We start from the raw sequence: 27653 nt of genomic DNA, 5'->3' as shown, positions 1-27653 counted from the left end.
ACTCTTCTAGTTAGTATGCTGAGACCTGTAAAACTTAAATGGCTTTCAATGTCTCAGGAAAGGGCAGAGATTTGTTACGTTCTTTCTTTGTTCACTGGCATCCCATCTCTCCGGGAGGGACCGGGGAAGGCCTGTGCCCAAACAAGGCCACGGGCCAAGCCTGAGGCTCAGAAGAGTGCAGCGAGCGTGCCCACGCCAGGCTTTCCTACTGGTTTCCCTCTGTCCTTTCCCCAGGCCCCTTTTTGTCTTTGGAGCACCCGTCCCGGACTTCATGAATGGCTGCCCTCGGTGGAGGCCCAAGCCATCCTCCCTCCGCCTCTCAGTCTGAGTTCTCGGCTCTGACCGTGCCGAGGTAGTTACTCTCAGTCCAGCCCGGCCCTGCCCGCTACATGGCCGGTAATCTTGACCATTAGGCAGGCTTCAGCGCTCGGGAGCGGCGGCAAGGCCTGGGCGCGCCGCAAACTCGAGGCTCGCGTACAGGCCCCGTGGGAACCCGCGGGGCGCGACGACCGTCACCGCGCAGGCGTCAATCTTGCTTTCTTGACACTGCAATTCCCAGAAGGCCACGCAGCGTCTCCGGCGCGGCTAAAGGCCGGGAGCCTCGATCGCTCGAAAGGGCGCGGGACTCTCGCCGCACTGCATTATGGAATACATAGTCTGAGAAAACGTCTTCGGGCACAAAGTCCCCACCACGCTCACGTGTTTACCTTGTGCACTGGAGGCACGGGTAGAGGAGTGGGGGGGAGGGGTCAATAAAGAGTAGCTACCAGATTTCGTCATAAAACCGCGACTAGATAGACGGCGCCATCTTCGAACTTGGACTTCCGGAAGGACTTTGGTGAGGGTGAGTGTACCGCAGCGGGGTGTGCGGGGGCCCCACGATTACTCCTCCTCCTCCTTTTCCCATAGCACTAAGATATTGGGAACTAGCTCTTGGCTCCGCTGTTCCCTCTCTGCACAGCATCGCGACCTCCAGTCCCCGCACTGCTACAGAAACCATCACACTCCCCACCTCCTTCCCTGTAGTGCAACCGGACATCCCTCATCCCTCCTAACCACGGCTCTTGCCTTCTTCCTCGATGCTGTGCGGGTAGCACGGCATCCTGTGTCCGGGCCGCGGCGCTGCTTACATTGCATCTCTCGGACTCCGCGAACCTCCGTAGTCCTGAGCCTCAGAAAACTCAGGGCTCGCTCCCAGCACAGACTAGTGGTGGAAGCTGCCCCCACGCCCATTACGGAGGAAGGGCAGGCTGTCCCTGCTGGAGGGGTAGCGGGTTAGTCTCCTCATCCTGCTGTGTCCCAGCCACTTCCTCCGTGAGGCTCCTCTAACCCCGGGGTTGTGCCCCGCGCGCTGCAACCCCATTGGCGCAGCCAAGGGCCAGTTATGTTTCCCTTCTAGTGCTTTTATCCCGCGGCAAGTTGGCTGTCTACTGGGGCAGGCAGAGGTGGCCACTTCAGCCCCACCCGTAGTAACTCACTTTGTTAGAGAAGTGTAGTGTACGGCGAAGCCTCTTCGCCCTAGCGGCGTATTGTTAATCTTCGGCCATTCCTGTTGTTTGAATACTTTTTGCCATCCCTTCTTATCTAATGTGCTATTATTTTCTTAGTAGTTTTCTTTAAACTGGTTTGTTTTTCAAGTTTAAGTGCCTTAATCTCAATCTAAGCAAGATAGATGAAACCATGGGTTTCATGGGCTAGAGTTTTTTTTGGCTTTTGTTTTGTTTTGAGAGAGCGCGCGCGCGCGCGGAGGGGGTGGGGGATGGGCCGGGGAGGAGGGAATCTTAAACTGGCTCCAAGCCCAGCGGGGAGCCGGATTCCTGAGCTCGGTCTCACGACCCTGAGATCCCAACCTGAGAAGAAATCGAGACTCAGGCTGAGCCACCCAGGCGCCCCAAGGACTAGAGTTAAAATAAAAGTTAAAGTTAAAATATAAAAGGTCTAATAAAATCGTTCATTTTTGTATCACTAAAATCGTCGTACGTACCACCAGCTGTACCATAGGAACACTTTGGGAAACAGTGTATTAGACCAAACAGTGTGTTTAAAGTAATTCCATACTTGAGGAACTGTGTTAACTATTTTCCTTAACTAGGGAAATCCTGGCAGCCTTGAAGCAGTATTCCAAACAAGTTGAGGTGCAAACGTAAACTTTTATAAATTCTAGCACAGATTATTAAACATCCTTTCTTTACTTGAGTCTAGAGTTTGCATTGTGAAATCATAAAAGGAAATTAACCACCATACTCCGCTACTGCATTCTGCAGAAGTGAATCCTTCAACGGATTTTTTGCAGCTTGAGAAGTTAGTCATTAAATCAACAAAGTTTAATTATTGCACTTAATATGTACCAGATTCTGGATTCAGTAGTGAATCAGGCAAGTCATGAAATTTTCAAGTGAGGTAAAGATGAAGTAAGTAAATACTCATATCTCTTAGAATTCCACATGGACTGGGCAGCCCTGGTGGCTCAGCGGTTTAGTGACCCGTTCAGCCCAGGGCGTGATCTTGGGAGACCCAGGATCGAGTCCCATGTCTTCCTGCATGGAACCTGCTTCTCCCTCTGCCTGTGTCTCTGCCTCTCTCTGTTTTTCTCATGAATAAATAAATAAAATCTTAAAAAAAAAAAAAAAGCCACATGGACTAAAGAGCTACATTTAAGATTCAAAACTAGAAAAAGTATTAGAAGAAAATAAAATAGGGTATGTATATATCAGCAGGGTAGGAAATGTCTTTTTAAGACCCAAAACAATTTGTAAGGGAAAAGATTGAGGAATTTAACTTGGAAAGTAAAATTTCAGTTTAGCAAGAAATGTTATAAACAAAGTTTTTTTTTTTTTTTTTTTTTAATTTTTATTTATTTACAATAGTCACAGAGAGAGAGAGAGAGGCAGAGACACAGGCAGAGGGAGAAGCAGGCTCCATGCCGGGAGCCCGACGTGGGATTCGATCCCGGGTCTCCAGGATAGCGCCCTGGGCCAAAGGCAGGCGCTAAACCGCTGCGCCACCCAGGGATCCCCTTAAACAAAGTTTTTAAAAAAGAAACAGGGAGGGATCCCACGTCGGGCTCCCGGTGCATGGAGCCTGCTTCTCCCTCTGCCTGTGTCTCAGCCTCTCTCTCTCTCTTTCTGTGACTATCATAAATAACTAAAAAAGAAAAAAAAAAAGAAAAAAAGAAACGGGGGTACTTGGGTGGCTCAGTGGTTAAGCGTCTGCCTTTGGCTCAGGTTGTGATCCCTGGGGATCCTGGGATGGAGCTCCACATCGGGCTCCACACAAGGAGCCTGCTTCTCCCTCTGCCTGTGTCTCTGCCTCTCTCTGTCTCATGAATAAATAAATAAAGTCTTCAAAAAAAAAAATAAAGAAACAAAGTCATCTGGGTGGCTCAGTCGGTTAAATGTTGAACTCTTTTTTTTTTTTTTTTAAGATTTTATTTATTCATGAGAGACAGGCAGAGGGAGAAGCAGGTTTCATGCAGGGAGCCCCATGCGGAACTTGACACTCGATTCCGGGACTCCAGGATCACGCCCTGAGCCAAAGGCAGATGCTCAACCACTGAGCCCCCCAGGCATCCCCCCTGTTTTTTTGTTTTGTTTTGTTTTGTTTTGTTTTTTTAGGATTTTATTTATTCATGAGAGAGAGAGAGAGAGAGAGAGAGAGAGAAGCAGGCTCCATGCAGGGAACCCGGTGGGACTCCATCCCAGGTCTCCAGGACCACACCCCAGGCTGAAGGTGGCGCTAAACCGCTGAGCCACCGCGGCTGCCCTCTTTAAAAAACAAAAACAAAACAAAACAAAAAACGTAGAAACAAAGTTTTTGCAACATAAATATCTCCACAGATCAATAGAGAAAAGATTGATTTGTCCTATAGAGGTGAGGGCAAATCATTTGTATGGGCAATTATAAAAAGATACAGATGTCCAGGGCACCTGAGTGGCACAGTTGGTTTAGTGACAGACTCTTGGTTTCAGCTCAGGCGCTGATCTGACTGTAGTGAGATCAAGCCCTGTGTGGGACTCCACATTGAGCAAGGAGTTGGCTTGAGATTCTCTCTCCCTCTCCCGCTCCTGATTGCGGTCTCTCTTTCTCAAATCTTTAAAAAAAAAAAAATACATACATATATATATATATATACACGTACACAAAAGATAAAAAGAAGTTGCTAACCTCAATCATCAGGATAATCCAAAAAAATAAAATAAGAAAGCATTCCTTCATCAGATTGGCAAAAATTAAAGATTGGCAATGGTGTGGTAAAATGAGTACTGATAAATGGTTATAGTGGGATTATAAATTGTTTTTTGTTTTGGTGAGCTGTTTTCAGTATCTATTAAATTTTGAAATGTGTATATCCTTCAACCACTAACGATAATTCCATGTCAGATCATTAGTCCAGAAAATAATTTCTCATTAATGGAGAGTTCTCTACTAAAATATTTATAGCAGTATTTGTAATAGTGTTGTGATTCAGTTGTCCATCAAATGGAGAATATCCAAATGAACTATAATTCTATGGAACACTGGATAGTAACCAAGAAGAATGAGATATATGTAAGTGTACTGATGTGGAAAATCTTTAAGACATACGTAGACGTTCTCTTAATTGATACCTATTTAACTAGCTTCCGGTGTTAACCGTTTCTCTGTTTCCTCTGTGAAGCATACAGACAGATGCCCATGCACACTGAATGCTTGAAGCCTATAGACTTTTCTCCAATAGGCCTGCTCATTCTATTCCCACTGGTTGAGTTCAGTGCCTGCTAAGAGTCATTTGTGATGGTTCTCAACATTTTTTATGTCAGATAATTTATATATATATTTAAATCCTAAAGAAATTGAGTATGAAAGAGTTGTTGCTATTAAAGCTAAGTTGAAATGTGGCAGATAAACAGGTGCTTTATTGCTATTTGTTATATTCTATGTGTGTTTACAAGTATTTTGTGTCAACTAAAATTTTTATAAAAACAATCCTCAAAGGGATGCCTGGGTGGCTCCGTGTTTGGGCATCTGTCTGCCTTCGGCTCAGGGTATGATCCCGGGGTCTCCGGATCAAGTCCTGCATCAGGCTTCCTGCATGGAGCCTACTTCCCCTCTGCCTGTGTCTCTGCTCTCTCTCTGTGTCTCTCATGAGTAAATAAATTCTTTAAAAAAAATGTTTTTTTAATTAAAAAAAAATCCTCAAAAAGAAAAGAAAGCAAAGTAAGTTGAAAGCTTGGAAAGAAAAAAGAAGTACATTTGCAAAGAAACAAAGAAGCTGCCAAATAGGTGTAAGACAGCTGTAAAAGACTGAGGAAATTTTGCCAAAATCTGAAACTTTATTGCACTTGAATTTCTTCTCAAGAAAAAATGTCTCAAGAAAGGTGTGGTCTGTAGTGTGGGTGCTGCTGAGAGATCAAGTTAAACGAGACTCAGAAGCATCCATTGCATTAGTTGACACAGCAATTATTGATGACTTTAATTTCTTTGATGAGTTGGAGGGCAATATCCTAGTCTAAATGAAGTAGGGAAATTAAAACATCAAGGGCAGACAACTCATTAAAAGTTTGACTGTGAGAGGCAGGAAGAATATGGGTTGAAGGATTGTTGTATGTCTGTTAAGATGAGAATTAGAGACATTTAAATGCAGTTGGGAAATAGCCAATGTAAAGGAAAAGGTTAAATAATTTCAGTGCCCTTAGAAGGTGGGGGAATAGAGCTAGAACACAATTGGAAGTAACTGAGGGGTTCAGATGCAGGGAATGTTAGGCTACTTGACCAGACATTGAAGTATGTCCCACCTAATGGCTTTGGGTTTTGTTTTAGAAACCAGAGGCAAAATCATCTGCTGAGAACCAGGGGATCATGTTGGAGGAAAGGGAGCATAGGGCCTGATTAGAGAGAATGTGTAATTGCTAGCGCTCTGGCAACTTATATGCACACAGAGAAAAAGGATGGTTGGTTCATCCAGGACTTAAATGTTGCCAGTCCTGTGGAATAAAAAGACAAGAAAAGAACTTTATACTATCAACAAAAGTCTGATTAAAATAAAAGAATCCAAGCTAGATAGGATGTGGCCAACACAGGGAGAAATTGGGAGAGATCAATGGATGGTGGCTTGATACGGTTGAAGAATAGATTCAGTGATAGTAGTTGAGCCATTATGATGGAGGTTGTGATCAGATAGTGGGATGTCTTTGTGATTTTGGAAGTTAAAAGGTTTTGTGAGATGACAAGGTCCAATGTATGGCAGCGAGTGAGTAGCAATGGTTTAGCTGAATGTTACAAGCTTCAAAGGAACAGTTTTTACAAGGTAGGGAGGCCTGTTGGTCTACAAGTAGCATTGGAGAGGAATTGACAAGACATTGATCCCACTTTCTACCATGGGGTAGTGGGATGTGAGTGAAGGACAAAGCTCCATTTGAGAGCCTGGAAAGCTAGAAATTTCAATTCCTGGAATTTTTTTTTCCATCCAAGATTCTGAATATAATTTAGGTCTTGCCAATCAAATGTGCTTTTGGAGAACTCAAATTTGGACCAAGTTTAGATAGGAGGCAGGCCAGGAGACATACAATTTGCTGGTACAGATTGTGGCAGAGGTATGATTCTGGATCTGGGAACCAGAGAAGGGTCTTCCCTGTTTAGTCAGGTCACTTTCTGATCAATGCAGAGGCAGTTCCTGGAACCATCAGCTGTCACAGGGGCCTCCACATCGTAGTGTAGGAGGAGAAGCCCTGTTCTTGAACCAGCAGCTGCCAGACAATTTCCCATTTTGACAAGCACTTGTTCCTAAACTGTCCCTCACCCCCACCCCCGTCGCAGTGATCCTGCATGTGGGTAGTTCTCAAGCTTGCATGTGCATCCATCCAAATAATCTAAAGGGTTTTGAGAACACGAAGTGCTGGCCTCACCCTAGAGTTTAGATTCAGTAGGTCTGTGATAGGACTGAAAATTAGCATTTTAACAAATTTCCAAGTGATGCTGATGCTGCCAAGACCACACTTTAGGAACCACTTATGTGAACCATGTAATACCCTATATAATAAGTCCCTTTTAGCTGGTCTAGAGAGGATTCTATTCTATGCAACTGAACCTCGATAATCATTTATTATAATTATAAAATAATCATTCATGTCTTCTTGGTCCTTATCTATGTGATCTGTTAGTGATTAAAAGAAGTGGTTCTTGGGGGACACTTGGGTGGTTCAGTGGTTTAGCATCTGCCTTCAGTTCAGGTCATGATGTGGGACTCAATCCCAGGGTCCGGGAATTGAATCCCACATTGAGGTCCCTGTGGGAAGCCTGCTTCTTCCTCTGCCTGTGTCTCTGCCTCTATCTCGGTGTCTCTCATGAATAAATAAAAATAAAATCTTAGGGCAGCCCGGGTAGCCCAGCGATTTAGTGCCGCCTTCAGCCCAGGGCCTGATCCTAGAGACCCAGGATCAAGTCCCACGTCGGGCTCCCTGCATAGAGCCTGCTTCTCCCTCTGCCTGTGTCTCTGCCTCTCTCTCTCTCTCTCTGTGTCTCAAATTAATAAATTAATTAATTAATTAATTAATAAAATAAAATCTTAAAAAAACAGTTCTTGGATTTCCTGAAGATTTTGCCTTATTTTGATGCTATGTCATTTGATATCTAACAGTTCATGACATTTATCTTTTATATAATTTGAAATTTTATTTATTTTAAAGTATTCCCTTTTTATCCCTTTTTGTACTTTATCCCCTGAATTCAACTTTGCTATTACCAACAAAACTCTTTTCTTTGTCTGCATTTGCCCTGTATATTTTTTATGTGTCTTTTGACTTTCAGCTCTTTGAGTTCCTTTGTTTAGGCATATCTTTGAGAGCCTATAGTTTTTAATGGATGAGTTGATCTTTGGTTGTTGTTCTATATCTTTATCTTTTGTCATCTTTGTAGGTTTTTTTCTTTTCTTTGTGTTTCTTTTATTTTCAGTCTCTTACTTTGTAGCCTTTAAAGCAATTCCTTCTGGTTCCTATGGCTGCTAGGTATTTTGGAAGCAATATAGTAGACTACTTTTAATGTTTAATTAAATGGTATTAATAAACCTTTATTTTTCCATTTATCAACCTTACAAGCAAAATCAGGATACTTCTTTGTCTTCATCTACTACAGTCAGAATAATAGCACTTTTTACATTGCAAAATGTAAAAAATTTGACTTTCAGAATTTTAAATTACAATCTATTTTATAGTGGTAGTTACCACAGTTGTTTAAACTCAGGTCATGTGTCACTGGACTAAATGTATACTGCCAGTCTTTATACTACAGCTTCTCCATTAGGAAGTTCTTCATATTGATTTATCTTTAATTGGCTAAAGTAGGTCTTCAAGGGGATTTTTTAAACTAAGGGTGTGTAAGTTTTTTAATTCCTAGAAACTTGCATATTGAGAATATTATCCTGTTGCCTTTATGTGAACAGTGTCTCAGTTAAATAAAGAATTTTCTTGGGGTCCCTGGGTGGCTCAGTTGGTTAAGTGGCTAATTTTGCCTCAGGTCATGATCTCGGGTCCTGGGAGCCCCACATCAGGCTATGCATTCAGTGGGAAGTCTACTTATCCCTCTGCCTCTCCCCCACTGGTTCTCTCTCTCTCTCTCTCTCTCAAATCAATAAATAAAATCTTAAAAAAAAAAATTCTCTTGACCCTCTTAGTGTTTTTAACTTCTGGCATCATATGTTTCTGAAAACTCTGAGGATGACTTGATTTTTATTTTTCTTTTTGTTGGAGAAATTTAGTATCTTCACTCGAGTATTTCTTGGTCTTGGTGATTCTTTATTGATTTTTGCTTCCCTTTTAGACTGGGGTCTTCCTTTATTTCGGGAAAGTATTTTTTATTTCAGGAAATTTTCTCCTTTTGTTTTTTAACACTTTAACACTTCTGTTCTCATTTTTCATCTCTCTTCATTGGGATCATCAATTATTCATATGTTGGCTCCCTCCTTCTTCTTTTCCATCCACATCATCTCACTAACCACTTTTACCTCTTTTCAGCAGTAGAGTTTCAACATTTGCCTCTCCTCTAGTTTTCATTTCATTTCATGATGATTTTGTTTATTCAGTTTCTTTCCTTATGACTGCTCCCTTTTCACTTTGTTTTCTTTGATCTCTTATTTCCTAGATTCCACGGTATCTTTGGATTTGAGGTTTTTGTTTTTTTTTTTTTTTTTAAAGTATAGAAGTTTTGTTGCAGATTTTCTTCTGTTTTCTGGAGGCTTTGACAGAATACATTTCATCTTTTTTTGTTGTTTGTTTCCTTTTTTTTCTTTTTGTAGTGTCTATGCATATATTTCAGGTGGATCCGTTTTGTTTGTTACTGATTCTGAATGGAGTAGTTCTCTCAGGGCTTGTTATTTACCAAAGAACAAGGTAGGTAGATTCTCATTGACCTCTAGTTACTTTGGCATTCTAACAGTGTGTCTTTAGCACAATGTTCCTTTGTACCTGAGTTAGAGGATTGGGCTGTTGTTATAGTTTATAATATATTTAGATTATAGCTTCTTTAGGAGAGATAGTTGGGAAGTTTAATTTGTATGATCTCTCTCTCTCTCTTAAAAGAATTTATTTATTTATGTATTTGTTTGTTTGTTTGTTTGTTTATTTGACACAGAGAGAACACAAGCAGGGGGAGTGGCAGGCAGAGGGAGAGGGAAAAGCAGACTCCTTGCTGAGCAGGGAGTTTGATGTGCGGCTTGATCCCAGGACTCTGGGATCATGACCTGAGCCAAAGGCAGATGTTTACTGACTGAGCCACCCAGGCACCCTTATATGATATTTCTTATGGTATCTGTATTAACACACTTTACCACCAAGGCTAATGATTTATTTATCCTTAAGACATATACAGACCTATAGGGGATTCCCTCCTGGGATTTGAGTATTTTCTCCTTCTTTGTCATAGACAGGCAGGTTATTCTGGCCAAAAACTGGGCTTTTGCAGGGTTGTGTATTGCTCAGCTTTTTGGTTTGGTGATCAGTGTTTCTGTTTATCTCTGTCAGTTTACTTTGGCTCATGGTTGTACAATGATTTTCTGGGTTTGAAAAAAAATGAAGGGGGGCTCCTGGGTTACTCAGTTGGTTAAACGACTGACTCATGGTTTTGGCTTAGGTAATGATCTCAGGGTTGTGGAATTGGCCCCGATTTGGGCTCTGCTTTGGGGTTTGCACTCAGCGAGAGTATGCTTGAGACTTTCCCTCTGCCCCTCCCCACTTGCGTGCATGTACTGGTGTCCTGTCTCTGTCTCTCTCAAGTAAATTAAAAAATAAAAATGAAGGTTCATGACAGTTTTTTAGTTCATTTTTCAATGTGGGAAAGGTCTCTTAATGTAGTAGGATGTTCTTTAATTATCTCATAGCCATCTACCTCCCCTATTCAGGTGAAAGATTAACGGCAGGGCACTAGAGAACTCTTATTAAATAAATATTTTCCTTGACTAGTATTCACAAAGATGGGTGTTAGCTCTAGGTATCCTCCTTCAGTTTGGTCTAAATTTTATATATCTGGCATCTGTTCCTTGTAGTCTACTCCTAGGAAGTTTAAGAATTCGGGGAAGATTTTTTTCTCTCTTTTTTTATTTCTTGAGGGGAAGAGGGTGATTCATATCATTGGGTTTTTAGGGAAAAGGTTGCATAATGGCTCATTCACTGCATTAGTCTTACAAGAAAACTTAAGAGCTTTATTTTTTATTTTTTTTATTATTTAATTTTTTTTTTTTTATGATAGTCACACACAGAGAGAGAGAGAGAGAGAGGCAGAGACACAGGCAGAGGGAGAAGCAGGCTCCATGCACCGGGAGCCCGACATGGGATTCGATCCCGGGTCTCCAGGATCACGCCCTGGGCCAAAGGCAGGCGCTAAACCGCTGTGCCACCCAGGGATCCCAACTTAAGAGCTTTAAATTAAATTGGCTGAAGAATATAATGCTTAGTACATAGTAAGCATTTAATAAACAAATGGTAGCTTTCTTATTATCTGTTTATTGCTAGCTCTTCTAGTGTGCAAACTCCATGAGGGCAGGGACCTTGTCTGTTTTGTTTATTGTCAAATTACCAATTCTTAGAATAGTGCCTAACATAGAAGATGTTTAGTAATTGTTGTTAAATGAATGAATGATCAAGGAGCTTAGGTTTCTGGTTGGGAGCTGGGCAGCGGGTGAGATGGGAGGAGAAAAGATAGGAAAGTAGAAAATCTGAGCCAGTGCAAATAGCTTTTGCTTCTACTTATGTGTATGTCTCTATGCAGGGGCAGCCATTTTAGGGGGTGCTGATGGATACCTACGGGGTCGGCTGTGTTGCTCTGGGGGAGGCCGGCCCCGTGGGGAACATGACTGTGGTAGACTCTCCTGGACAAGAGGTGCTAAACCAGCTTGATGTCAAGGCCTCTTCAGAAACAACTAGTGCTGAAGCTTCCATAGAGATGTCTTTACCTACACCTTTGACTGGATTTGAGGATTCTCTTGATGAGAGAAGGCTCCCTCAAGAACAAGAAAGCCTCTCCAGACTTGAACAGCAAGGTATATGTACCTTGTCCCTTCCTCTTTTTATCTCCCCATTTTTACATTAAGATGAAAGAAAACAGGGTGAAACCACAGGATCTTATCAAGCTGGGTATGGTATAATCTATTCCAAAGAGGTTTGAGATCTGGTCCCATCTCATAGACCCATATTCTTCTTCTCTACAGATCTTTCTTCAGAGATGTCAAAGGTCTCAAAGCCTAGGGCCTCAAAGCCTGGCCGGAAGAGAGGTGGTAGCACACGGAAAGGCCCCAAAAGGCCCCAACAACCTAATCCTCCATCAGCCCCTCTGGTTCCTGGTCTCTTAGATCAATCCAACCCTCTGTCTACCCCCATGCCTAAGAAACGAGGTCGAAGGTCCAAGGCAGAGCTGCTACTACTGAAGTTGTCCAAAGACCTAGAACATCCAGAATCTCCACCTCCAAAGAGGCCCCCTGAGGACTTTGAGACCCCTCCGGGAGAACGACCCCGTCGAAGGGCTGCCCAAGTGTAAGGATTGTGGGGTGCAGCTCGGTGGAGGGGGTTGCGGGGGGCAGATGTTGGAGAGTTCAAAGGCTGTGACGAGATGTCAGGTAAGTGGGAGGGTTCTGGGGACTTGAGCCATCTTCTAGCTCTTACCACAGCAACTTAGTTATCTGTTGCTGAGTTTGTCTGTCTAGGAGATTGTCTTCTGTGCTTTATATCCTCTCACATTTTCAGTTTCCTCCAGGTCTTTGTTGCATTTTCCTGTCCAGTATATATTGGTCTCTGTGTGCCCTTCTATTCTTCCCTGGGCTCTTACTGATCTCTGACTGGTAGCGTGAAAGTGCCTTGGACTTGGAGTTGGCCGACCTGGGTTCAGATTCCACATACATAATCTGAGTCCTGTCTTGGCCAACTCCCTTAACTTCCCTAGATTTCTGGTTCTTTATCAAAAGGGGAAGGGAAATTAATAGCTGCTTCGCTGGGTCACTGGGAGGACCCAAGGAGATAAGAATCAGCCAAGTGTCTGGAAAGGTGGGCTCTCAGTTAAGTGTTTGTGAATGTGGCTCTGACTCTGCCCTGTCCCGCAGGGCGCTTCTGTACCTTCAGGAACTGGCTGAAGAGCTCTCAACAGCACTACCTGCTCCAGTGTCCTGTCCTGAGAGCCCCAAGGTGAGCAGCCCTGCCAAACCGAAGAAAACCCGGCAGCAGGCAGCCTGTCAAGGTGGCGAAGAGGAGGATGATACTGCACGGGATGAAGACTTTGTTCTCCAGGTCGAGGCTGAAGATGGAGATGAAAGTGAGGCCCCAAGCGAGAGCTCATCTGACCCCGAGCCTGTAGTGCCGCAAAGCACCCCACGAGGATCTACTTCAGTGGTAACCTGAGTGAACAAGAAAGTGAATGGGGAAATAGGGGGCTTGTTAGGGGGGGTTCTGCAAGGTTCCCCAGTGGAAAGCTTTGGTCTTGTAACTGATGGCTAAAATAGGTAAAAGAAGAAAGGGACACCCTCAAAAAACAGTTGAACAAGTTGGGACTGGGGATGTAAGTACATGAGGTTACTCATTCAGATATTGAGCATCTACTCTGCACTAGGAAACACATGTGACTAAGAGAGCCTTCTGCCTCACAGAGTCCACCATGTAATAAGGGCTTCACTGGGAAGGAACAAAATGGTTTTGGGATGTAGAGGAGGGCAGTGAACTACTTGGGCTTCACCAGAGAAGTGATGGTTGGGCTAGGTGTTGAAAGGGGAATAGAAGTTTGCCAGAGATTTGTTTTCCCAGGAATTCCCAGGGGAGGGCTATTGAGAGCTCTCAGCAAGTTTCCAAAGGTACAGAAGTGCCCTGTGGGACCAGCAGAAGAAGGGGTGGCGGTGGGGGAGCAGTGGAGGGATTAAAATCGAGAGGATAGAAGGACAAAGACTGGTAGGACCAATACAGGTGTTTGTTGAATTATGGTAAAATATACATAACATAAATTTTGCCATTTAAAAATGTACAGTTGATGGGGCACCTAGGTGGCGCAGTCCGGTTAATCATCATCTGACTATTGATTTTGGTTCAGGTCATCATCTCAGAGTTGTGAGATCGAGGTCCACCTCAGGCTCCATGGAGCCTGCTTGAGGTTCTCTCTCTTCCTTCCCTCTGCCTCTCCTCCCTGCAAAGGTTTTTTTTTTTTTTTTTTTTTTTTAAAGATTTATTTATTTATTTGTTCATGATAGAGAGAGACAGAGAAAGGCAGAGACACAGGCAGAGGGAGAAGCAAGCTCCATGCAGGGAGCCCGACGTGGGATTCGATCCTGGGCCAAAGGCAGGCGCCAAACCGCTGAGCCACCCAGGGATCCCCCTGCAAAGGTTTTTAAGTAGAGAAGTCAGATAGGACACAAGTTGGTCTGCAGTGGACAGTCAGAAGACAGCTTCAGTTATCCAGATAGTGGTAGGGAAGGCCTGAGTCAGGCTGTGAAGCAAAGTGAAAGTGGGGAGTTAGGTGCAAGAGACATTTAAGAGAATTAACAGCACTTGGCAGTTGCTGGAAAGGCAGGAGTAGGAGTTTCTAGCTTAGATGGTACTCTCAAGTACTGGACTTCAGAACAGAGGAATGGGGGGGGGGTAGTTAAAGTGAGCATGGGAGGTGACAGGCTTACTTTCTGACATGCTAAGTTGGAGGTGCCTGTGTGCCATGAGCCATCCTACTGGAGATGTCTGGTGGCCAGTCATGTGCATGAGACCAGTGCTTTCCTTGTCTCAAGTGCAACATTTAAGGGAGCACCAAATTCTTCAGGAATCAAAATAAAGATTTTGATGCAACATTTAAAAAAATAAAAATAATGCAGGGCACCTGGATGGCTCAGTTGGTTAAGTGTCTGCCTTCAGCTCAGGTCATGATCTCAGGGCCCTGGGATTGAACCCTGCATTGAGCTCCCTATTCAGTGAGGAGTCTGCTTCTTCTCCTTCTGCGCCTCCCCTGGCTCGTGTTCTCTGTCTCTCTCTGTCTCTCTCTCAAAGTCTTAAGAAATAATACAACAAATTTATGATGAACAAAATATCAAAGTTTTAAATAAATACAGGAACTGTATTACTGATTTTTCTTTTGCTTTAGGCTCTATAATATGGGGTGGCACCACACTGTAAAAGTCTAGAATTTATAGAAAAGCTGAAACTGGGTAAAGTTTACATTTACTAAGATGTCAACTTGATAATCAGGCATAATGATGGTAATCAAAGCCATGGACATGGGATGAGAGTACCCAGAATACATGTTATCTCAGAGGGTTGAAGAGAAGACAGAGAGACTCTGGGTAATACCATCATCACCCCAACCTGTTGGAGGAGGGAGTGCCTATGGGGGAAGATCACAGAGGCAGGAAGAACAAGGAGATGTTATCCCATGAGGCAGGATTTTCAGGAAGCAAATGCAAGTCCTTTGAACTGAATGCTAAGGAAGGTGAACAGAAAATACTTAACAGGGATCCCTGGGTGGCGCAGCGGTTTAGCGCCTGCCTTTGGCCCAGGGCGCGATCCTGGAGACCCGGGATTGAATCCCACATCGAGCTCCCGGTGCATGGAGCCTGCTTCTCCCTCTGCCTGTGTCTCTGCCTCTCTCTCTCTCTCTCTCACTGTGTGCCTATCATAAATAAATAAAATAAAATAAAATTTAAAAAAGAAAATACTTAACAGGTTTTGCAGTTAAGTATTTGGCAGTTTTTATGGAGGAGTGGGAATGGTAGAAACATCAATCTTTTAAGGTGCTGATAAGTCAGAGGCTAGAGAGGAAGCAGTGCCAAGAAAAGTAAAAGCTGGGAAAGCTGCCTTCTGCGGACTTTCTCTAATCTATAAAATTGCCTCCCTTACACTTCTTTTCCATTTGCTCCTCAGAAGCAGAAGCCACACTGCCGGGGAATGTCTCCCAATGGCTTACCAAATCACATCATGGCTCCTGTTTGGAAGTGCCTCCATCTCACCAAGGACCTGTGAGACTTGAGGAAGGGGCCTGGGGATGAGAGGGTGGTGGCAGCGTGTAAAGGACCATTTAGAAGGAGGGCCATGGGAAATAGGGGAAGTACTCCCAGGGCAGGACGCTGAAGATATTCATAACTAAAAGGCACTGCTGTGAAGGTAAGAGCTCCAGAGCTATGCTATCCAACATGTTAGCTACTAGCTGTGTGTGGCCATTTAAATGTAATGTAAAATTAATTAAAATTAAAAGTCCAGTTTCTCAGTTCCACTAGCCACATTTCAAGTGCCCAGTAGCTACTTGCAGCATGCAGCTAGTGTATCTATCAGACAACACAGATCATAAATCACTTCCATCACTGCAGAAAGGTTTACCGAACCTCTCTTCTCCTTCATTAATGCTTCTTCTGTTCCTCTAGCCGAGAACAGAAGCATTCATACTGGGAGTTTGCAGAATGGATTCCCCTGGCCTGGAAGTGGCACTTGTTATCTGAACTGTAAGTTAAAGAAACATTCTAAAGCTTAGGGGGTGACACCACTGCAGACGGGGAGGGAATCCTAGGATGAGTGAAACTTCCAAAATTCACACTGTTCCCACCTCCACCCCCAGTGAGGCGGCTCCCTACCTGCCCCAGGAGGAGAAGTCTCCACTATTCTCTGTCCAACGTGAAGGACTTCCTGAAGATGGCACACTCTACCGAATAAACAGGTGAAGATTGCATATCTGTTTCTGATTCTGGGAGATAGAAATAGGAAAAATGAGTATTGAAAGGAATGACCGGAATGCCTGGGTGGCTCAGTGGTTGAGTGTCTGTTTTTGGCTCAGAGCATGACCTGGGGTTCTAGGATTGAGTCCCACATTGGGCTCCCCGAGGGCAGCTTGCTTCTCTCTCTGCCTATGTCTCTGCCTCTCTCACTTTGTGTCTCTCATGAATAGATAAAAATCTGAAAGGAATGACAAATTGGCTCCATTCTTCCCCTGATGCTGTTCCAGTTGGACTAACACAGGAGTCCTGGCTAAATCTGGTCACCCCCTTTCTAATTTGCAGTGCTTATCACTGCTGGTCAGATTGAGGGAAGCGAGGGAGATGGAGTGCCAGACCATTTTATCAGTTCACATGTACTCAGATAGATCCAGACAGGCTGGCCCTGGAGAGAACACTGTAGTGTTCTTGCTTTTCTGGCCCTGGCTTAAGCCAGTTCATACCAGCTCCAGGTGGAACTACCATTCTGTCCTCATTACCATTTTTTTTATTTTTTTAAAGATATTATTTATTCATGAGAGACATAGCAAGAGAGGCAGAGACACAGGCAGAGGGAGAAGCGGGCTCCATGCAGGGAGCCTGATGTAGGACTCAATCCTGGAACTCCAGGATCACGCTCTGGACTGAAGGCAGGCGCTCAATCACTGAGCCACCAGGCATCCCTGTTTCTCTTTTTTAAAGACTTCATTTTTTTGGAGCAGTTTTAGGTTCACAGCAAAACTTGAGAGGAAGATGCAGAGATCTCCCATATACCCCTGTCCCCCACTCCACATTCACAGCTCCCTGGTTATCAGTATCCCCCATCAGACGGTACATCTGTTACGGTTGATGAACCTATACTGACATGTCCTCACTCGTCCATAATTTACACTAGGGTTCACTCTTGATGTTGTACATTCTGTGGGTTTGGACAAATGTATAATGAGCTATCTTTGTCATTATGGTGTCATACAGAGTAGTTTTACTGCCCTAAAAATCCTCTGTGTTCTAACCACTCATCCTGCCCTCTGCTCTTATTGTCGCTGTCACAGATCTTTTGATTGTCTTTAGAGTTTTGCCTTTTCCAAAATGTCACATTGCTGGGATCATACAGTGTATAGCCTTTTCGGGTGGGCTTCTTTCACTTGGTAATATGCATTTAGGGTTCTTCCATGCCTTTTTACGGCTTGAGAACTCATTTCTGATTAGTGTCAAATAATATTCCATTGTTTGGATGTTAATTTATCCTTTCACCTCCTTAAGTCCTTATTATGTTTTGTTAATCCCTTTCTTCATCCCATCTTTGACTTTTCTCTAGATTTAGCTCAATCACAGCACACCCAGAACGCTGGGATGTGTCCTTCTTCACAGGGGGACCCCTCTGGGCTCTGGACTGGTGTCCAGTGCCAGAGGGGGCAGCAGCTTCGCAGTATGTGGCCCTTTTCTCCAGCCCTGACATGAATGAGACACACCCACTGAGCCAGCTTCACTCGGGTCCTGGGCTGCTCCAAGTCTGGGGCCTTGGGACCTTGCAGCAAGAAAGCTGGTGAGGTGGGGCTGGGATGCTGCCATAGGAGGGTGGTTGAGGAGAAGAGAAGGATGGGGCTGGGCAGGGGCTCTGGGGGGCTTGGCTTGGATTGAGATGGGGTGGAGCACAGGCTGGCGGCCCCAGGCCCATTCTCCCCTTGTGCTTTCTCTCCTCAGTCCTGGCAACAGGGCTCACTTTGTCTATGGGATCGCTTGTGACCACGGCTGCATCTGGGACCTCAAATTCTGCCCCAGTGGAGCATGGGAACTTCCAGGCACCCCCCGGAAGGTACCTCCCTGTTGTTTGTGGGATGCCCTAGGACTCACAATCAGAACAGAGAGACCAGACTCTATGAGTTCCCAGAGTTGACACGGAGGATGGAGTTTTCCCAGCAACTCTATGGCATTTCCAGGGACTAAAACCTTAAAAGTTTTCTGAGAGGCCCTAAGGGCAGCAAGCCTCAGCACAGATCTGGTCTCCCCTCTAGGCTCCTCTCCTGCCCAGGTTGGGCCTCTTGGCTCTTGCCTGCTCAGACGGGAAGGTGCTGCTGTTCAGTCTGCCCCATCCAGAGGCCCTGCTGGCTCAGCAGCCCCCAGGTAAGTAGCACAGTGGGCAGGGGGACGTGGTGCTGCTGTAGCAGGGTCTGTCTGTCTCCCCTAAAGTCCCCCCACCTCTAGGACAGAGCCTCACTCAGCACCCCATCTACTCTGACTTCACACCTATTGTCCTTGACCTTTTTCTTTAGCAGCCTGCAAAGTGTGCTCTATGCTACAGTTTTGTCACTGGGTTCTTTCAGCCACTCTCCTTTCCCTGCCTTTCCTTGCTGGGTGCTTGCAGGCCCTCTCCTCCTGCTACCACGGCTGGTTGGCTGTGTAAAGAGCTGCTAAGGCTGATCTTCCCTGCCACTCTCTTCTCCTGCTCTTCTCCTGCCTCCAGTCCTTTACTTGACCTCTCCTGCCCTCACTGCTATGTATACATAAACACAGTACACATAAACAGTCTTTTTATTGGGAATAGAGGGAAAGACTGGAGAGCTGAAGTTGAGCAAGAAGAGGAAGGGTTAGTGAAAGGCAGCTCCTATTTGTTTTTCAACTGTACTGAGTATTTAAAGAAAAGGGTACCCAGGTTTGAGCCCTGAGAAATCCTATTTGGTGGTCTGGTGGAGGAGTGAGCTGAGGAGGGAATAGGCAGTAAGGAAGTGAAGACAGATGCATAGACACTTCTTTCAAGTAGTTTGGCTGTGAAGGGGAACACATAGATGAGGGTGGTGCTGGAGGTGAACAAGGTTTAAAGGAAGGGTTTTGTTTGTGTGTTTCATTTAGTTAGAAGGCTATTGTGCATGTTTATGTCTGAATATGAGAATGACCCAGTAGAGAGAGAGAAAGTGGATCATTCAGGAAAAAGGAAAGATAACCAAATGAGCAAGATTCTAGAAAAGGTGAGAGAACGTGGAAAGAGAGTAGAGTAAAGCAGTTAGCCATTCTGATAGGGGGAGGGATATGCTCATGTACAACAGTGGGGGAGAAAAGAAGATGGGGGCTGATAGAGGTAGATTCATCAATGTGTTGGAGGAGAGATGGGTGTCAGGGAAGGTCATTCTCAGATCTGGGGTGTGATCTAAGAGCAAGGCAGGATTTCAGTCCTCTGTTCCCAGAGCATCAGTTAATGCTTTCCTTCTCTCACAGAAGCAATGAAGCCTGCCATCTATAAGGTGAGTGAGCAACCTGCTACCTTAGCCAAGGCTCCATCTGCTTGAGCCTTCTTTACCGATTCCACAGTGAGTGTCCTTCTGCCTCTCCTCCCTGCTGGATTAAACACTGATTTGAGCCTTTGTTGCAAATGGTAGGTATCCATAACCCTAGTCCTGACTATTCTATTCCTGCAGGTACAATGTGTGGCAACCCTTCAGGTGGGGTCTATGCAAGCTTCGGACCCCTCTGAGTGCGGTCAGTGCCTTAGCCTGGCCTGGATGCCCACCCGGCCCCACCACCACCTGGCTGCTGGCTACTATAATGGTAAAAAAAAAAACAACAGAGAGCATAAGGGTCTATTGCTCTTTAAACTTTATGTATGCTTGTTTTTTGGTTGTTTCCTTTTTGGTTCATTGTTGGGCATTATGTTTAAGCAATGTAAAAAAAAAACACAAAGAAAAAGTCTGGGGCATCTGGATGGCTCATTCGGTTGGATGTCTGCCTTTGGTTTGGGTTATGATACTGGGGTCCTGGAATCTAGTCCCACATCAGTCTCCCTGCTCAATGGGGAGTCTGCTTCTCCCTCTGCCCCTCACTCCACTCCTGGTCTCTCTCTTGCTCACTCTCTCCCTGTTTCTCAAATAAATAAATAAAATATTTTTTTAAAATTTAGAAAGAAGAGTCACTAGAAGTTTTCTACTCAGAAAAACATAATTGAGAATAGATGAACAAGGGCACCTGGGTAGGCTCAGTAGGTTAAGTAAGCATCTGCCTGTGGCTCAGGTCATGATCTCGGGGCCATGGGATTGAGCCCCGTGTTGGGCTCCCTACTCAATGGGAGTCTGCTTCTCCCTCTGCCTCTCCCCTCCCCCCAGATCATGCTCTCACTTGCTCTCTCACAAATAAATAAATACGGACAGCCCGGGTGGCTCAGCATTTTAGTGCCCAGGGCCTGATCCTGGAGACCCGCGATCGAGTCCCACGTTGGGCTCCCCTGCATGGAGCCTGCTTCTCCTTCTGCCTCTGCCTCTGCCTCTCTCTCTCTCTGTCTCTGTCTCTCATGAATAAATAAATAAAATATTTAAAAAGTGAATAAATACAATCTTTAAAGAAAAAAGCATAAAAGAACATCCTTTTTATGGAGTTTTCTTTTTTTTTTTAAGATATTATTTATTTATTTATTTATTTATTTATTTATTTATTTATTCATTCATTCATTCATTCATTCATTCATTCATTCATAGACACAGAGAGAGAGGCAGAGACACAGACAGAGGGAGAAGCAGGCTCCATGCAGGGAGCCCGATGTGGGACTCGATCCCAGGTCACCAGGATCACACCCCAGGCTGCAGGCTGCGCCAAACCGCCGCACCACCAGGGCTGCCCTTTATGGAGTTTTCTATGCATATAAAAGATTAAAAGATCGGATGTTAAGAGAGAATTCTAGCAATGGGATCATACCATATAAGCTATTTTAAAGATTTCTTTCTTTTTTTTTTTTTTAAGATTTCATTTTTAAGTAATCTCCACACCCAACATGGGGCTCAAACTCACAACCACGAAGTCAGGAGTCACGTTCTTCACCAACTGAGCCAGCCAGGTGCCCCTGTATAAGCCATTTTAAATGAAAATGTATGAAATTTAATTACACTTTAATTTTATAAAAGAAAAAGATTGAAACCGAGAGATGGGCTAAGCTCCACATAAATGTTCCTTCACCACAGACGTTAGTTCCTTAAAGATACTCTTAAGGTTTAAAAGGGGAGATTGAAAAGGATCATAAATAAGAATATTCGGTAGTTGGAGTCCTCAGGGAACAATTTCATGGTTAGACCTCATCAGTCTCGTCCCAGAAGGTCCGGAAATTAGCATGCTCATGCTTCCTGTCCCTCTCTGTCTTTTAAGTGTGTTTCTTTTGGTGTGATGATCCTATGTCATCAGAGTTCATCAGTCTTGATGCTGTTTTGCTGTCTTAAATCCCCAAGTTAGATTTCTGTATTGAAATTATCACCCATGTCCATCAGTCTGCCCCTCTGAGTCCATCCTTGTTGCTACATGACTGATCTGGCTCAGCTGGAGGTCACTGCCAATAAGTTTTTCCAAGAAAGTTTCAGAGGTGCTACATTTCCTGAGTTTTTAGCTACAGTTTCCTCAGCTATTGTTTATTAAATTCTTACTTTTCTTTAATTTGTCTTTTACTTTTATCAAAGTTATGTTTTTGATTCCCTTCTCTGCTAGCCTGGCCAGGAGCAGCCTGTTTTAGAGTCAGCAGAGTTTGTTTCTCTTTGTTCTTTTGATTTCTGTTTCTCTGCATCTTGTTGCTTTTGGCTCCTTGCCTGTTCTCTTTGTCTTAGAACAGAGTTGGCAGATGTTTCTCTAAAAGGTCCAGATAGTGAATATTTTATGTGTTGTGGGCTGTTTGACCATTGTTGGAACTACTCAGCTCTGCCATTGAGAAATGAAGGCAGCCATACATTAGGTAAACGAACGAGTGACTGTTCCAGTCAGACTTTATTTACCAAAGCAGGCAGCAGGCTGTATTTGGCCTAAGGGCTGTAGTTTGCCAACCCTTGTCCTAGAGGTTTTTTGCTTTTTAAAAATCCCTTTGTTGGGGATCCATAGGTGGCTCAGTGGTTTAGCGCCTGCCTTCTGCCCAGGGCGTGATCCTGGAATCCCGGGATTGAGTCCCACGTCGGGCTCCCTGCATGGAGCCTGCTTCTCCCTCTGCCTGCGTTCTGTCTCTCTGTCTCTCTGTCTCATGAATAAATAAATAAAAATCTTTTAAAAAACAAAAAATAAAAATCCCTTTGTTTCTGTTTAGTAGGGAATAGAGGCTACTGGGTGTATTCATTCTGTCTTTCAACTGCAAGTCCCAGACTAAGCTATTTTTTGTTGATAAGAGTTGGAGCTGAAATATCACAGAGGGAATGTTGGCTAGCTAATTATGATCCCTACATCCTTTCATAAGGGGGTCACCTCTGAGGGGAAAAGACAAAGGTCCTAGGAGCCCGAGAAAGACATTACAGCAAAGAAGAGAGAACTGGCCTTTAATACCTACACATTCTGTCCCTACCTCAGGAATGGTAGTTTTTTGGAACCTTCCCACTAATTCACCCCTGCAGCGGATCCGGCTCTCTGATGGCTCCTTGAAACTCTACCCCTTTCAGTGTTTCCTAGCCCATGACCAGGCTGTGCGTACACTTCAGTGGTGCAAAGCTAACAGGTACAGGACAGCAGAGCTGTGGGGTGGGAGGTGAAGCCTGAAAAGGCTGGTGCTCCCGGACTTGATCAGATTTGATCTTCTCCCTCCTCTCCCCTCTTTGCACAGTCATTTCCTTGTCTCTGCGGGGAGCGACCGCAAAATCAAATTCTGGGACCTTCGACGACCTTATGAACCCATAAACTCTATCAAGCGCTTCTTGAGTACAGAGCTGGCCTGGCTCCTACCCTACAATGGTGTTACTGTGGCCCAGGACAACTGCTATGCCTCGTACGGCAGGATGCGCACAAGAGGAGCTCTGGGGACAGACCCTAAGGGTTGGGGGGCAAAATGTGCTAGACTGTTGTGGGGAGAGGAGGGTTGAAAGCTGTTTCATTGAGGTAGTTGGAGTTCTGGAGGGAATGGGGGAAGGGAAATGAATCTAATCTTGGAAAAAGGAAAGTTTTATTTTGTCTCCCTCTTATAGTTACGGACTCTGTGGAATTCATTATATTGATGCTGGTTACCTTGGTTTCAAGGCCTATTTCACTGCTCCTCGAAAAGGCACTGTCTGGGTGAGCCCCTGTCTTCATTACACAGGAAAACGATTTCCTTACTCAGCTACTGGGGGTCAGGAAGAGGCAGCAATAGGGGATAGAAGGGATAGATGTATGGTAACTGTATCGTCAGGGATAAACATTATGGTAAACTCATTTTTAAAAATTTAAATTCAATTAATTGACATATAATGTATTGTTGGTTTCAGAGGTAGAGGTCAGTGATTCATCAGTTATATATAACACCCAGTGCTCATCCTATCCCGTGCCCTCCTCAATGCCCATCACCCACCTACCCCATCCCACCATCCAATAAACTCATTTTTGTTTCTGTATGTATTTCCCACTTCAGACTGTGGAGTTGTTACCAGTTCACAGAACTGAAACAATATGAGTGAATGAATGAGTGAATGAAAGAAATCTGTCTCTTCTTATTAGAGTCTTTCAGGATCCGACTGGCTTGGGACAATAGCCGCAGGAGATATATCTGGGGAGCTCATTGCAGCTATATTGCCTGATATGGCACTGAACCCAATAAATGTCAAGCGACCTGTAGAGCGAAGATTCGTACGTATATGAATATTTAATGGTATAGCACCATCTGTTGGGTCCTAACGTACATGACCTCCTAAATTAGAACTATGAAGTAATAGGTACAAATTTGGATGAGTTCTCCCAGACCTGATATTATCCCTTGAAGTCTTAGCACAGAATTATACATAATCTTCCCTATCATAGTGCATCTGTACATGTGTTTAAACATATTACCTTCTTCCATCTTTTAAGTCTTTCCTGCCCAAAACCAATTTTCTCTCTTTTTTTTAAACCACGTCCAGCGTGGAGCCCAACACAGGGCTTGAACTCACAACCCTGAGATCAAGACCTGAGCTGAGATCAAGAGTCAGACGCTTAACCAACTAAGTCACCCATGTGCCCCATCAAGTTTCTCTTTTATTCTGTCTCCAGTATTATAGGACCTAATCTCATGGTCTCCTTTCTAGCCTATATATAAAGCAGATCTGATGCCATATCAGGACAGCCCTGAAGGTCGAGATCATTCTGCTTCATCTGAGGCCCCCAACCCTCCTAAGGCTCGAACTTATGCTGAAACTGTCAACCATCACTACTTGCTCTTTCAAGACACAGATTTGGTAAATTGAGGCCAGGAGAATGGGTGTGGCATTTTAAAAAGCAGAAGACTTTAGTCCTGGTATAGTAGGGCATTGTAAGGAGTTGCAGCACAAAGATGCAAGACTAAGAAGCTGTTGGCTTTCTCTCTCCTGTTATCCTTCCCTCCCCAGAGTTCCTTCCATGATCTGCTCCACAGGGAGCCAATGCTGCGCATGCAGGAAGGAGAGGGGCATTCACAGCTCTGCTTGGACAGGCTGCAGCTCGAGGCAATTCACAAGGTAAAAACCTTGTCTCTCATCTTCACCCTTCACTCGCATTTCCTCCCAACTCTAGACCTACAATCAATGAAATGAGGGATGAAAAGGCAGCACAGACAGCTAAGGAAGAAAGACAGCTCTGGCTCTGCATCCTGCAGAACATGACCTACCTGTTTCTACCTCTCTCACCCCATCATGGTCCTGTCCTTTTAGACTGTCGCCCTTTTTATCCCCCCTTACAGGTAGGACTACCCAAAAGCATCAACGGTGAATATCTCTTGTTTTCTGTTCTCTTTGCAGGTCCGATTCAGTCCCAACCTGGATTCTTATGGATGGCTGGTATCTGGGGGACAGTCAGGGCTGGTTCGGATCCATTTTGTCCGTGGACTCACCTCACCACTGGGCCACCGTATGCAGCTTGAAAGTCGAGCCCACTTTAGTGCTATGTTCCAGCCGTCCTCCCCTATTAAAGGGCCTGGCTTCCCTCCAACTAGCCATCGCCTTCTGCCCGGTCCCTAGTCGTGGTCCACACAGGACCTCTGGAATGAAGTCTGCCAGGAACAAATGGCCCCCCCCATGTACAGAGCCATAGGAACTGGGGTCCTCATGGATAGTGATGCTGCCAGACCTGGATCTTTAGACCAGCCTTGCCAGGACTCCTTAGATACCTCTCCTACAGACTTCTGTCATCACAGCCCCCTGCGGGCAGGGGGGCTATCCCTCCACAAACTCTCAAGGCTCCTCAGCCTAAAACTATGGCTCATGAGTAACACTCAGGCCTGACCTAGGCTTGGGAGTCAAATTGCTCATATTGAGCATATTGTGAAGTGCGTAAAGCTAAGTAAAGATACTGGGTGTTTTTGAGACCACACGTGAGTGGGTGTTTGGAGAACACAAAAGGGTATCCGCATGAAGGGTCCTGTGTGACTATATTCCAGGATCTAGTATTACTGCCTTCTCAAGTAACCAACACACAGGCCCAGGAGGGGTGATAGTCATTTATTGGACTGAAGCTGCTTGTAGTACTTTAACTGAGGAACACCACAAACACCCTACCAGTAGAACAGTGGCTCAGATCCTACTCACTCCTGCTTATGAAATATTCCCAATCACTGGTCATCTGACCCTACTTGAACACTCCTAGGCAGTCATATTTTAAAAAAATCTTCCTTTATATCAAGTCAGAGTATACTCTATAAATTTCACCATGGGTAATAGGAAATCTAGTCATTTTTCCCTGTGATTGCCCTTTTAAGTATATTTAAAAATAGCTATCATGTGTTTCCCAAGTCTTTTCTTCTCTAGATTAAATATCTTCAGTTACTATAACCATTATTTACACGTCATGATTTTTGATCCTTCATGATATTGTCACATTATTGACTTATTAAACATGTCTAGCTGCTTTATTTGAAATCTCTGTATAGGAGGTGTTTAAAACTCAAGTACTGTATGTATTGTTATATCTCCTCTTGTTAGAGTCCTTGTGGAAAGCTGCAGACTCCTAGGGACTGTAATATTGCCTTATAAGCAAAGTCAGACTCCAGCAATGAGAAATAGGCAAACCATAGTCTTAGAATATATGGGAGTACAATCAAGTTTGGGGGAAGTAGTCAGATGACCTCAGGAAATAAAAATATGCAGCCAGCTGCAACTGAAGGGAGTGGACACTAGTGCCTACCTGGAACAAAACCCACTGGCTCTGTCTGTAGATGGGTTGGCCAAATAATCTGCGAACCGCGTTTCTGCCTCTTCTGTGTATCCGGAGAATGCTTTCAGCCCTTGCTCTCTGTCTACTATAAACCCTTTTCAAAAAAAAAAAAAAAAAAAAAAACCCTTTTCTCTAAAGGCCATTCTACTTCAGCCTTCCCTCCCAATGTATCCATTTTATACTATATGGATTCATGTTCTTCTCATCCTTTGTGCCTTTGCTCATACTGTCGTTCCTCCCCTCCCTCCAGTCATATCCATATAAGTCCCATTCATCTTTCAAGGTCCCAGCTCAAATTTCACCTTTTACTATGGAGCTTCCCAGATTTCTCTAGTAAAAATTCTCCCTCATGTATTCTCAAGAGGGAAGGAAGAAAAAGGACAAATGAGTGTTTATTAAACACTGGATCGATTTCAGGTATTTTGCACGTGTTAATTATGAAGTAGATATTGCCGCATTTTACTTGTAAAGATAAGATTCTGAGTTTGAGTAGTCTGAATGAATAAGGTCCCTTTACTAAGCAGTGGTTGCTGGGATTTGAACGTAGACTGCAGAGAACAGCTTTCCAACCTACCACATTTGGTCTCCTATTACATTTACTAGTGTAAATTCACTCCTGGCACAGTGTTTTGCATATAGGAGCCTTTGGTTAAATGTCTGTGACATCGTATTACTTTGCTTCCTCATTGTGTTTCTCCAGTATCTGTAACAGGATTCTCCCTGTGGTGATCACATAGGAATTGAGTAAATGGGAGCTAGCACTAGCCAGGTAGAGAACCTGAAAGACAGGTGTAGCTGCTTCCTGAAGTGTGGGTTCCCAGGGCAAGTTAAGCAAAGGCTGCCAGCCTGACAACTCTGCCAGGGATCTTGTCGTTTCCACCACCCTCAAAAGGATGTTGCACTATATTCACAAAATTTTAGAATGTTAAGGCTGGAAAGGGGTTAAGAAATCACCTAATCTAGTGATTTCTAGATATTTAGTTGTGGACCCCTTTTTTAAAAAGTGGCTCTTTCTAGAAACATTTTAAAAGCTGAGGTAAAGAAGAACCTGTAGTGAGTGATATGCGCAAAACATCTTATAAACGTCTAATACTGAGGAGGAGCCCGGTTTGAAAAACAGTCCAACAGATGAAGAACCGTAAGTTCAAGTCTAGTGGTGACCAAGGCTGCGGAGACCGCTACTTAACAAAACCAGTACCAGGACCTCCTGAGGTTCTGGAATCGCATGCTTTCCACGGAGGAGTTCGCTTTACGTGGCACTTTTAAAGGCTACTGTGGACAAAGACTGAACCAGGCACTAAGAGGACGACAGGTACGAAGAAGACCCAGTTTCACCCATTCAGGAGTTCGCAATTAAGACTAGTGAAGAACCCAGCGTCACTGGAAAGATAACCCGCAGTTAACTAGGCTTATA

At 44.3% G+C, this 27653-nt stretch overlaps 1 protein-coding gene across 3 annotated transcripts; it reads left to right on the top strand.

Moving 5' to 3' along the window:
• Positions 1 to 567: 567 nt before the first annotated feature.
• Positions 568 to 26321, top strand: GTF3C2 (general transcription factor IIIC subunit 2). Of its 3 annotated transcripts, XM_055327188.1 has the most exons (20): positions 568 to 844; positions 9269 to 9362; positions 11236 to 11506; positions 11675 to 11996; positions 12560 to 12845; positions 15345 to 15439; positions 15842 to 15919; positions 16033 to 16131; positions 17484 to 17711; positions 17870 to 17981; positions 18181 to 18289; positions 19379 to 19404; positions 19579 to 19708; positions 22463 to 22607; positions 22713 to 22874; positions 23071 to 23158; positions 23579 to 23707; positions 24142 to 24291; positions 24442 to 24549; positions 24829 to 26321. In XM_055327188.1, exons 3-20 carry the CDS (start codon positions 11260 to 11262, stop codon positions 25045 to 25047), a joined length of 2733 nt encoding a protein of 910 aa, XP_055183163.1. In that variant the 5' UTR covers positions 568 to 844; positions 9269 to 9362; positions 11236 to 11259; the 3' UTR covers positions 25048 to 26321. The 3 variants fall into 3 exon arrangements, with proteins under 3 accessions (XP_055183163.1, XP_055183162.1, XP_055183164.1); XM_055327187.1 differs by lacking the exon at positions 9269 to 9362; XM_055327189.1 differs by lacking the exons at positions 9269 to 9362; positions 11236 to 11506 and having other exon boundaries at positions 570 to 844; positions 24829 to 26320.
• The last annotated feature ends 1332 nt before the right edge of the window (positions 26322 to 27653 follow it).

The sequence above is a fragment of the Nyctereutes procyonoides genome, unplaced genomic scaffold (assembly GCF_905146905.1).
Source record: "Nyctereutes procyonoides isolate TBG_1078 unplaced genomic scaffold, NYPRO_anot_genome, whole genome shotgun sequence".
NCBI classification, from domain to species: domain Eukaryota; kingdom Metazoa; phylum Chordata; class Mammalia; order Carnivora; family Canidae; genus Nyctereutes; species Nyctereutes procyonoides.
The sequence above is the reverse complement of the archived record's forward strand: the minus strand, read 5'-3'. Positions and strand labels throughout refer to the sequence as shown.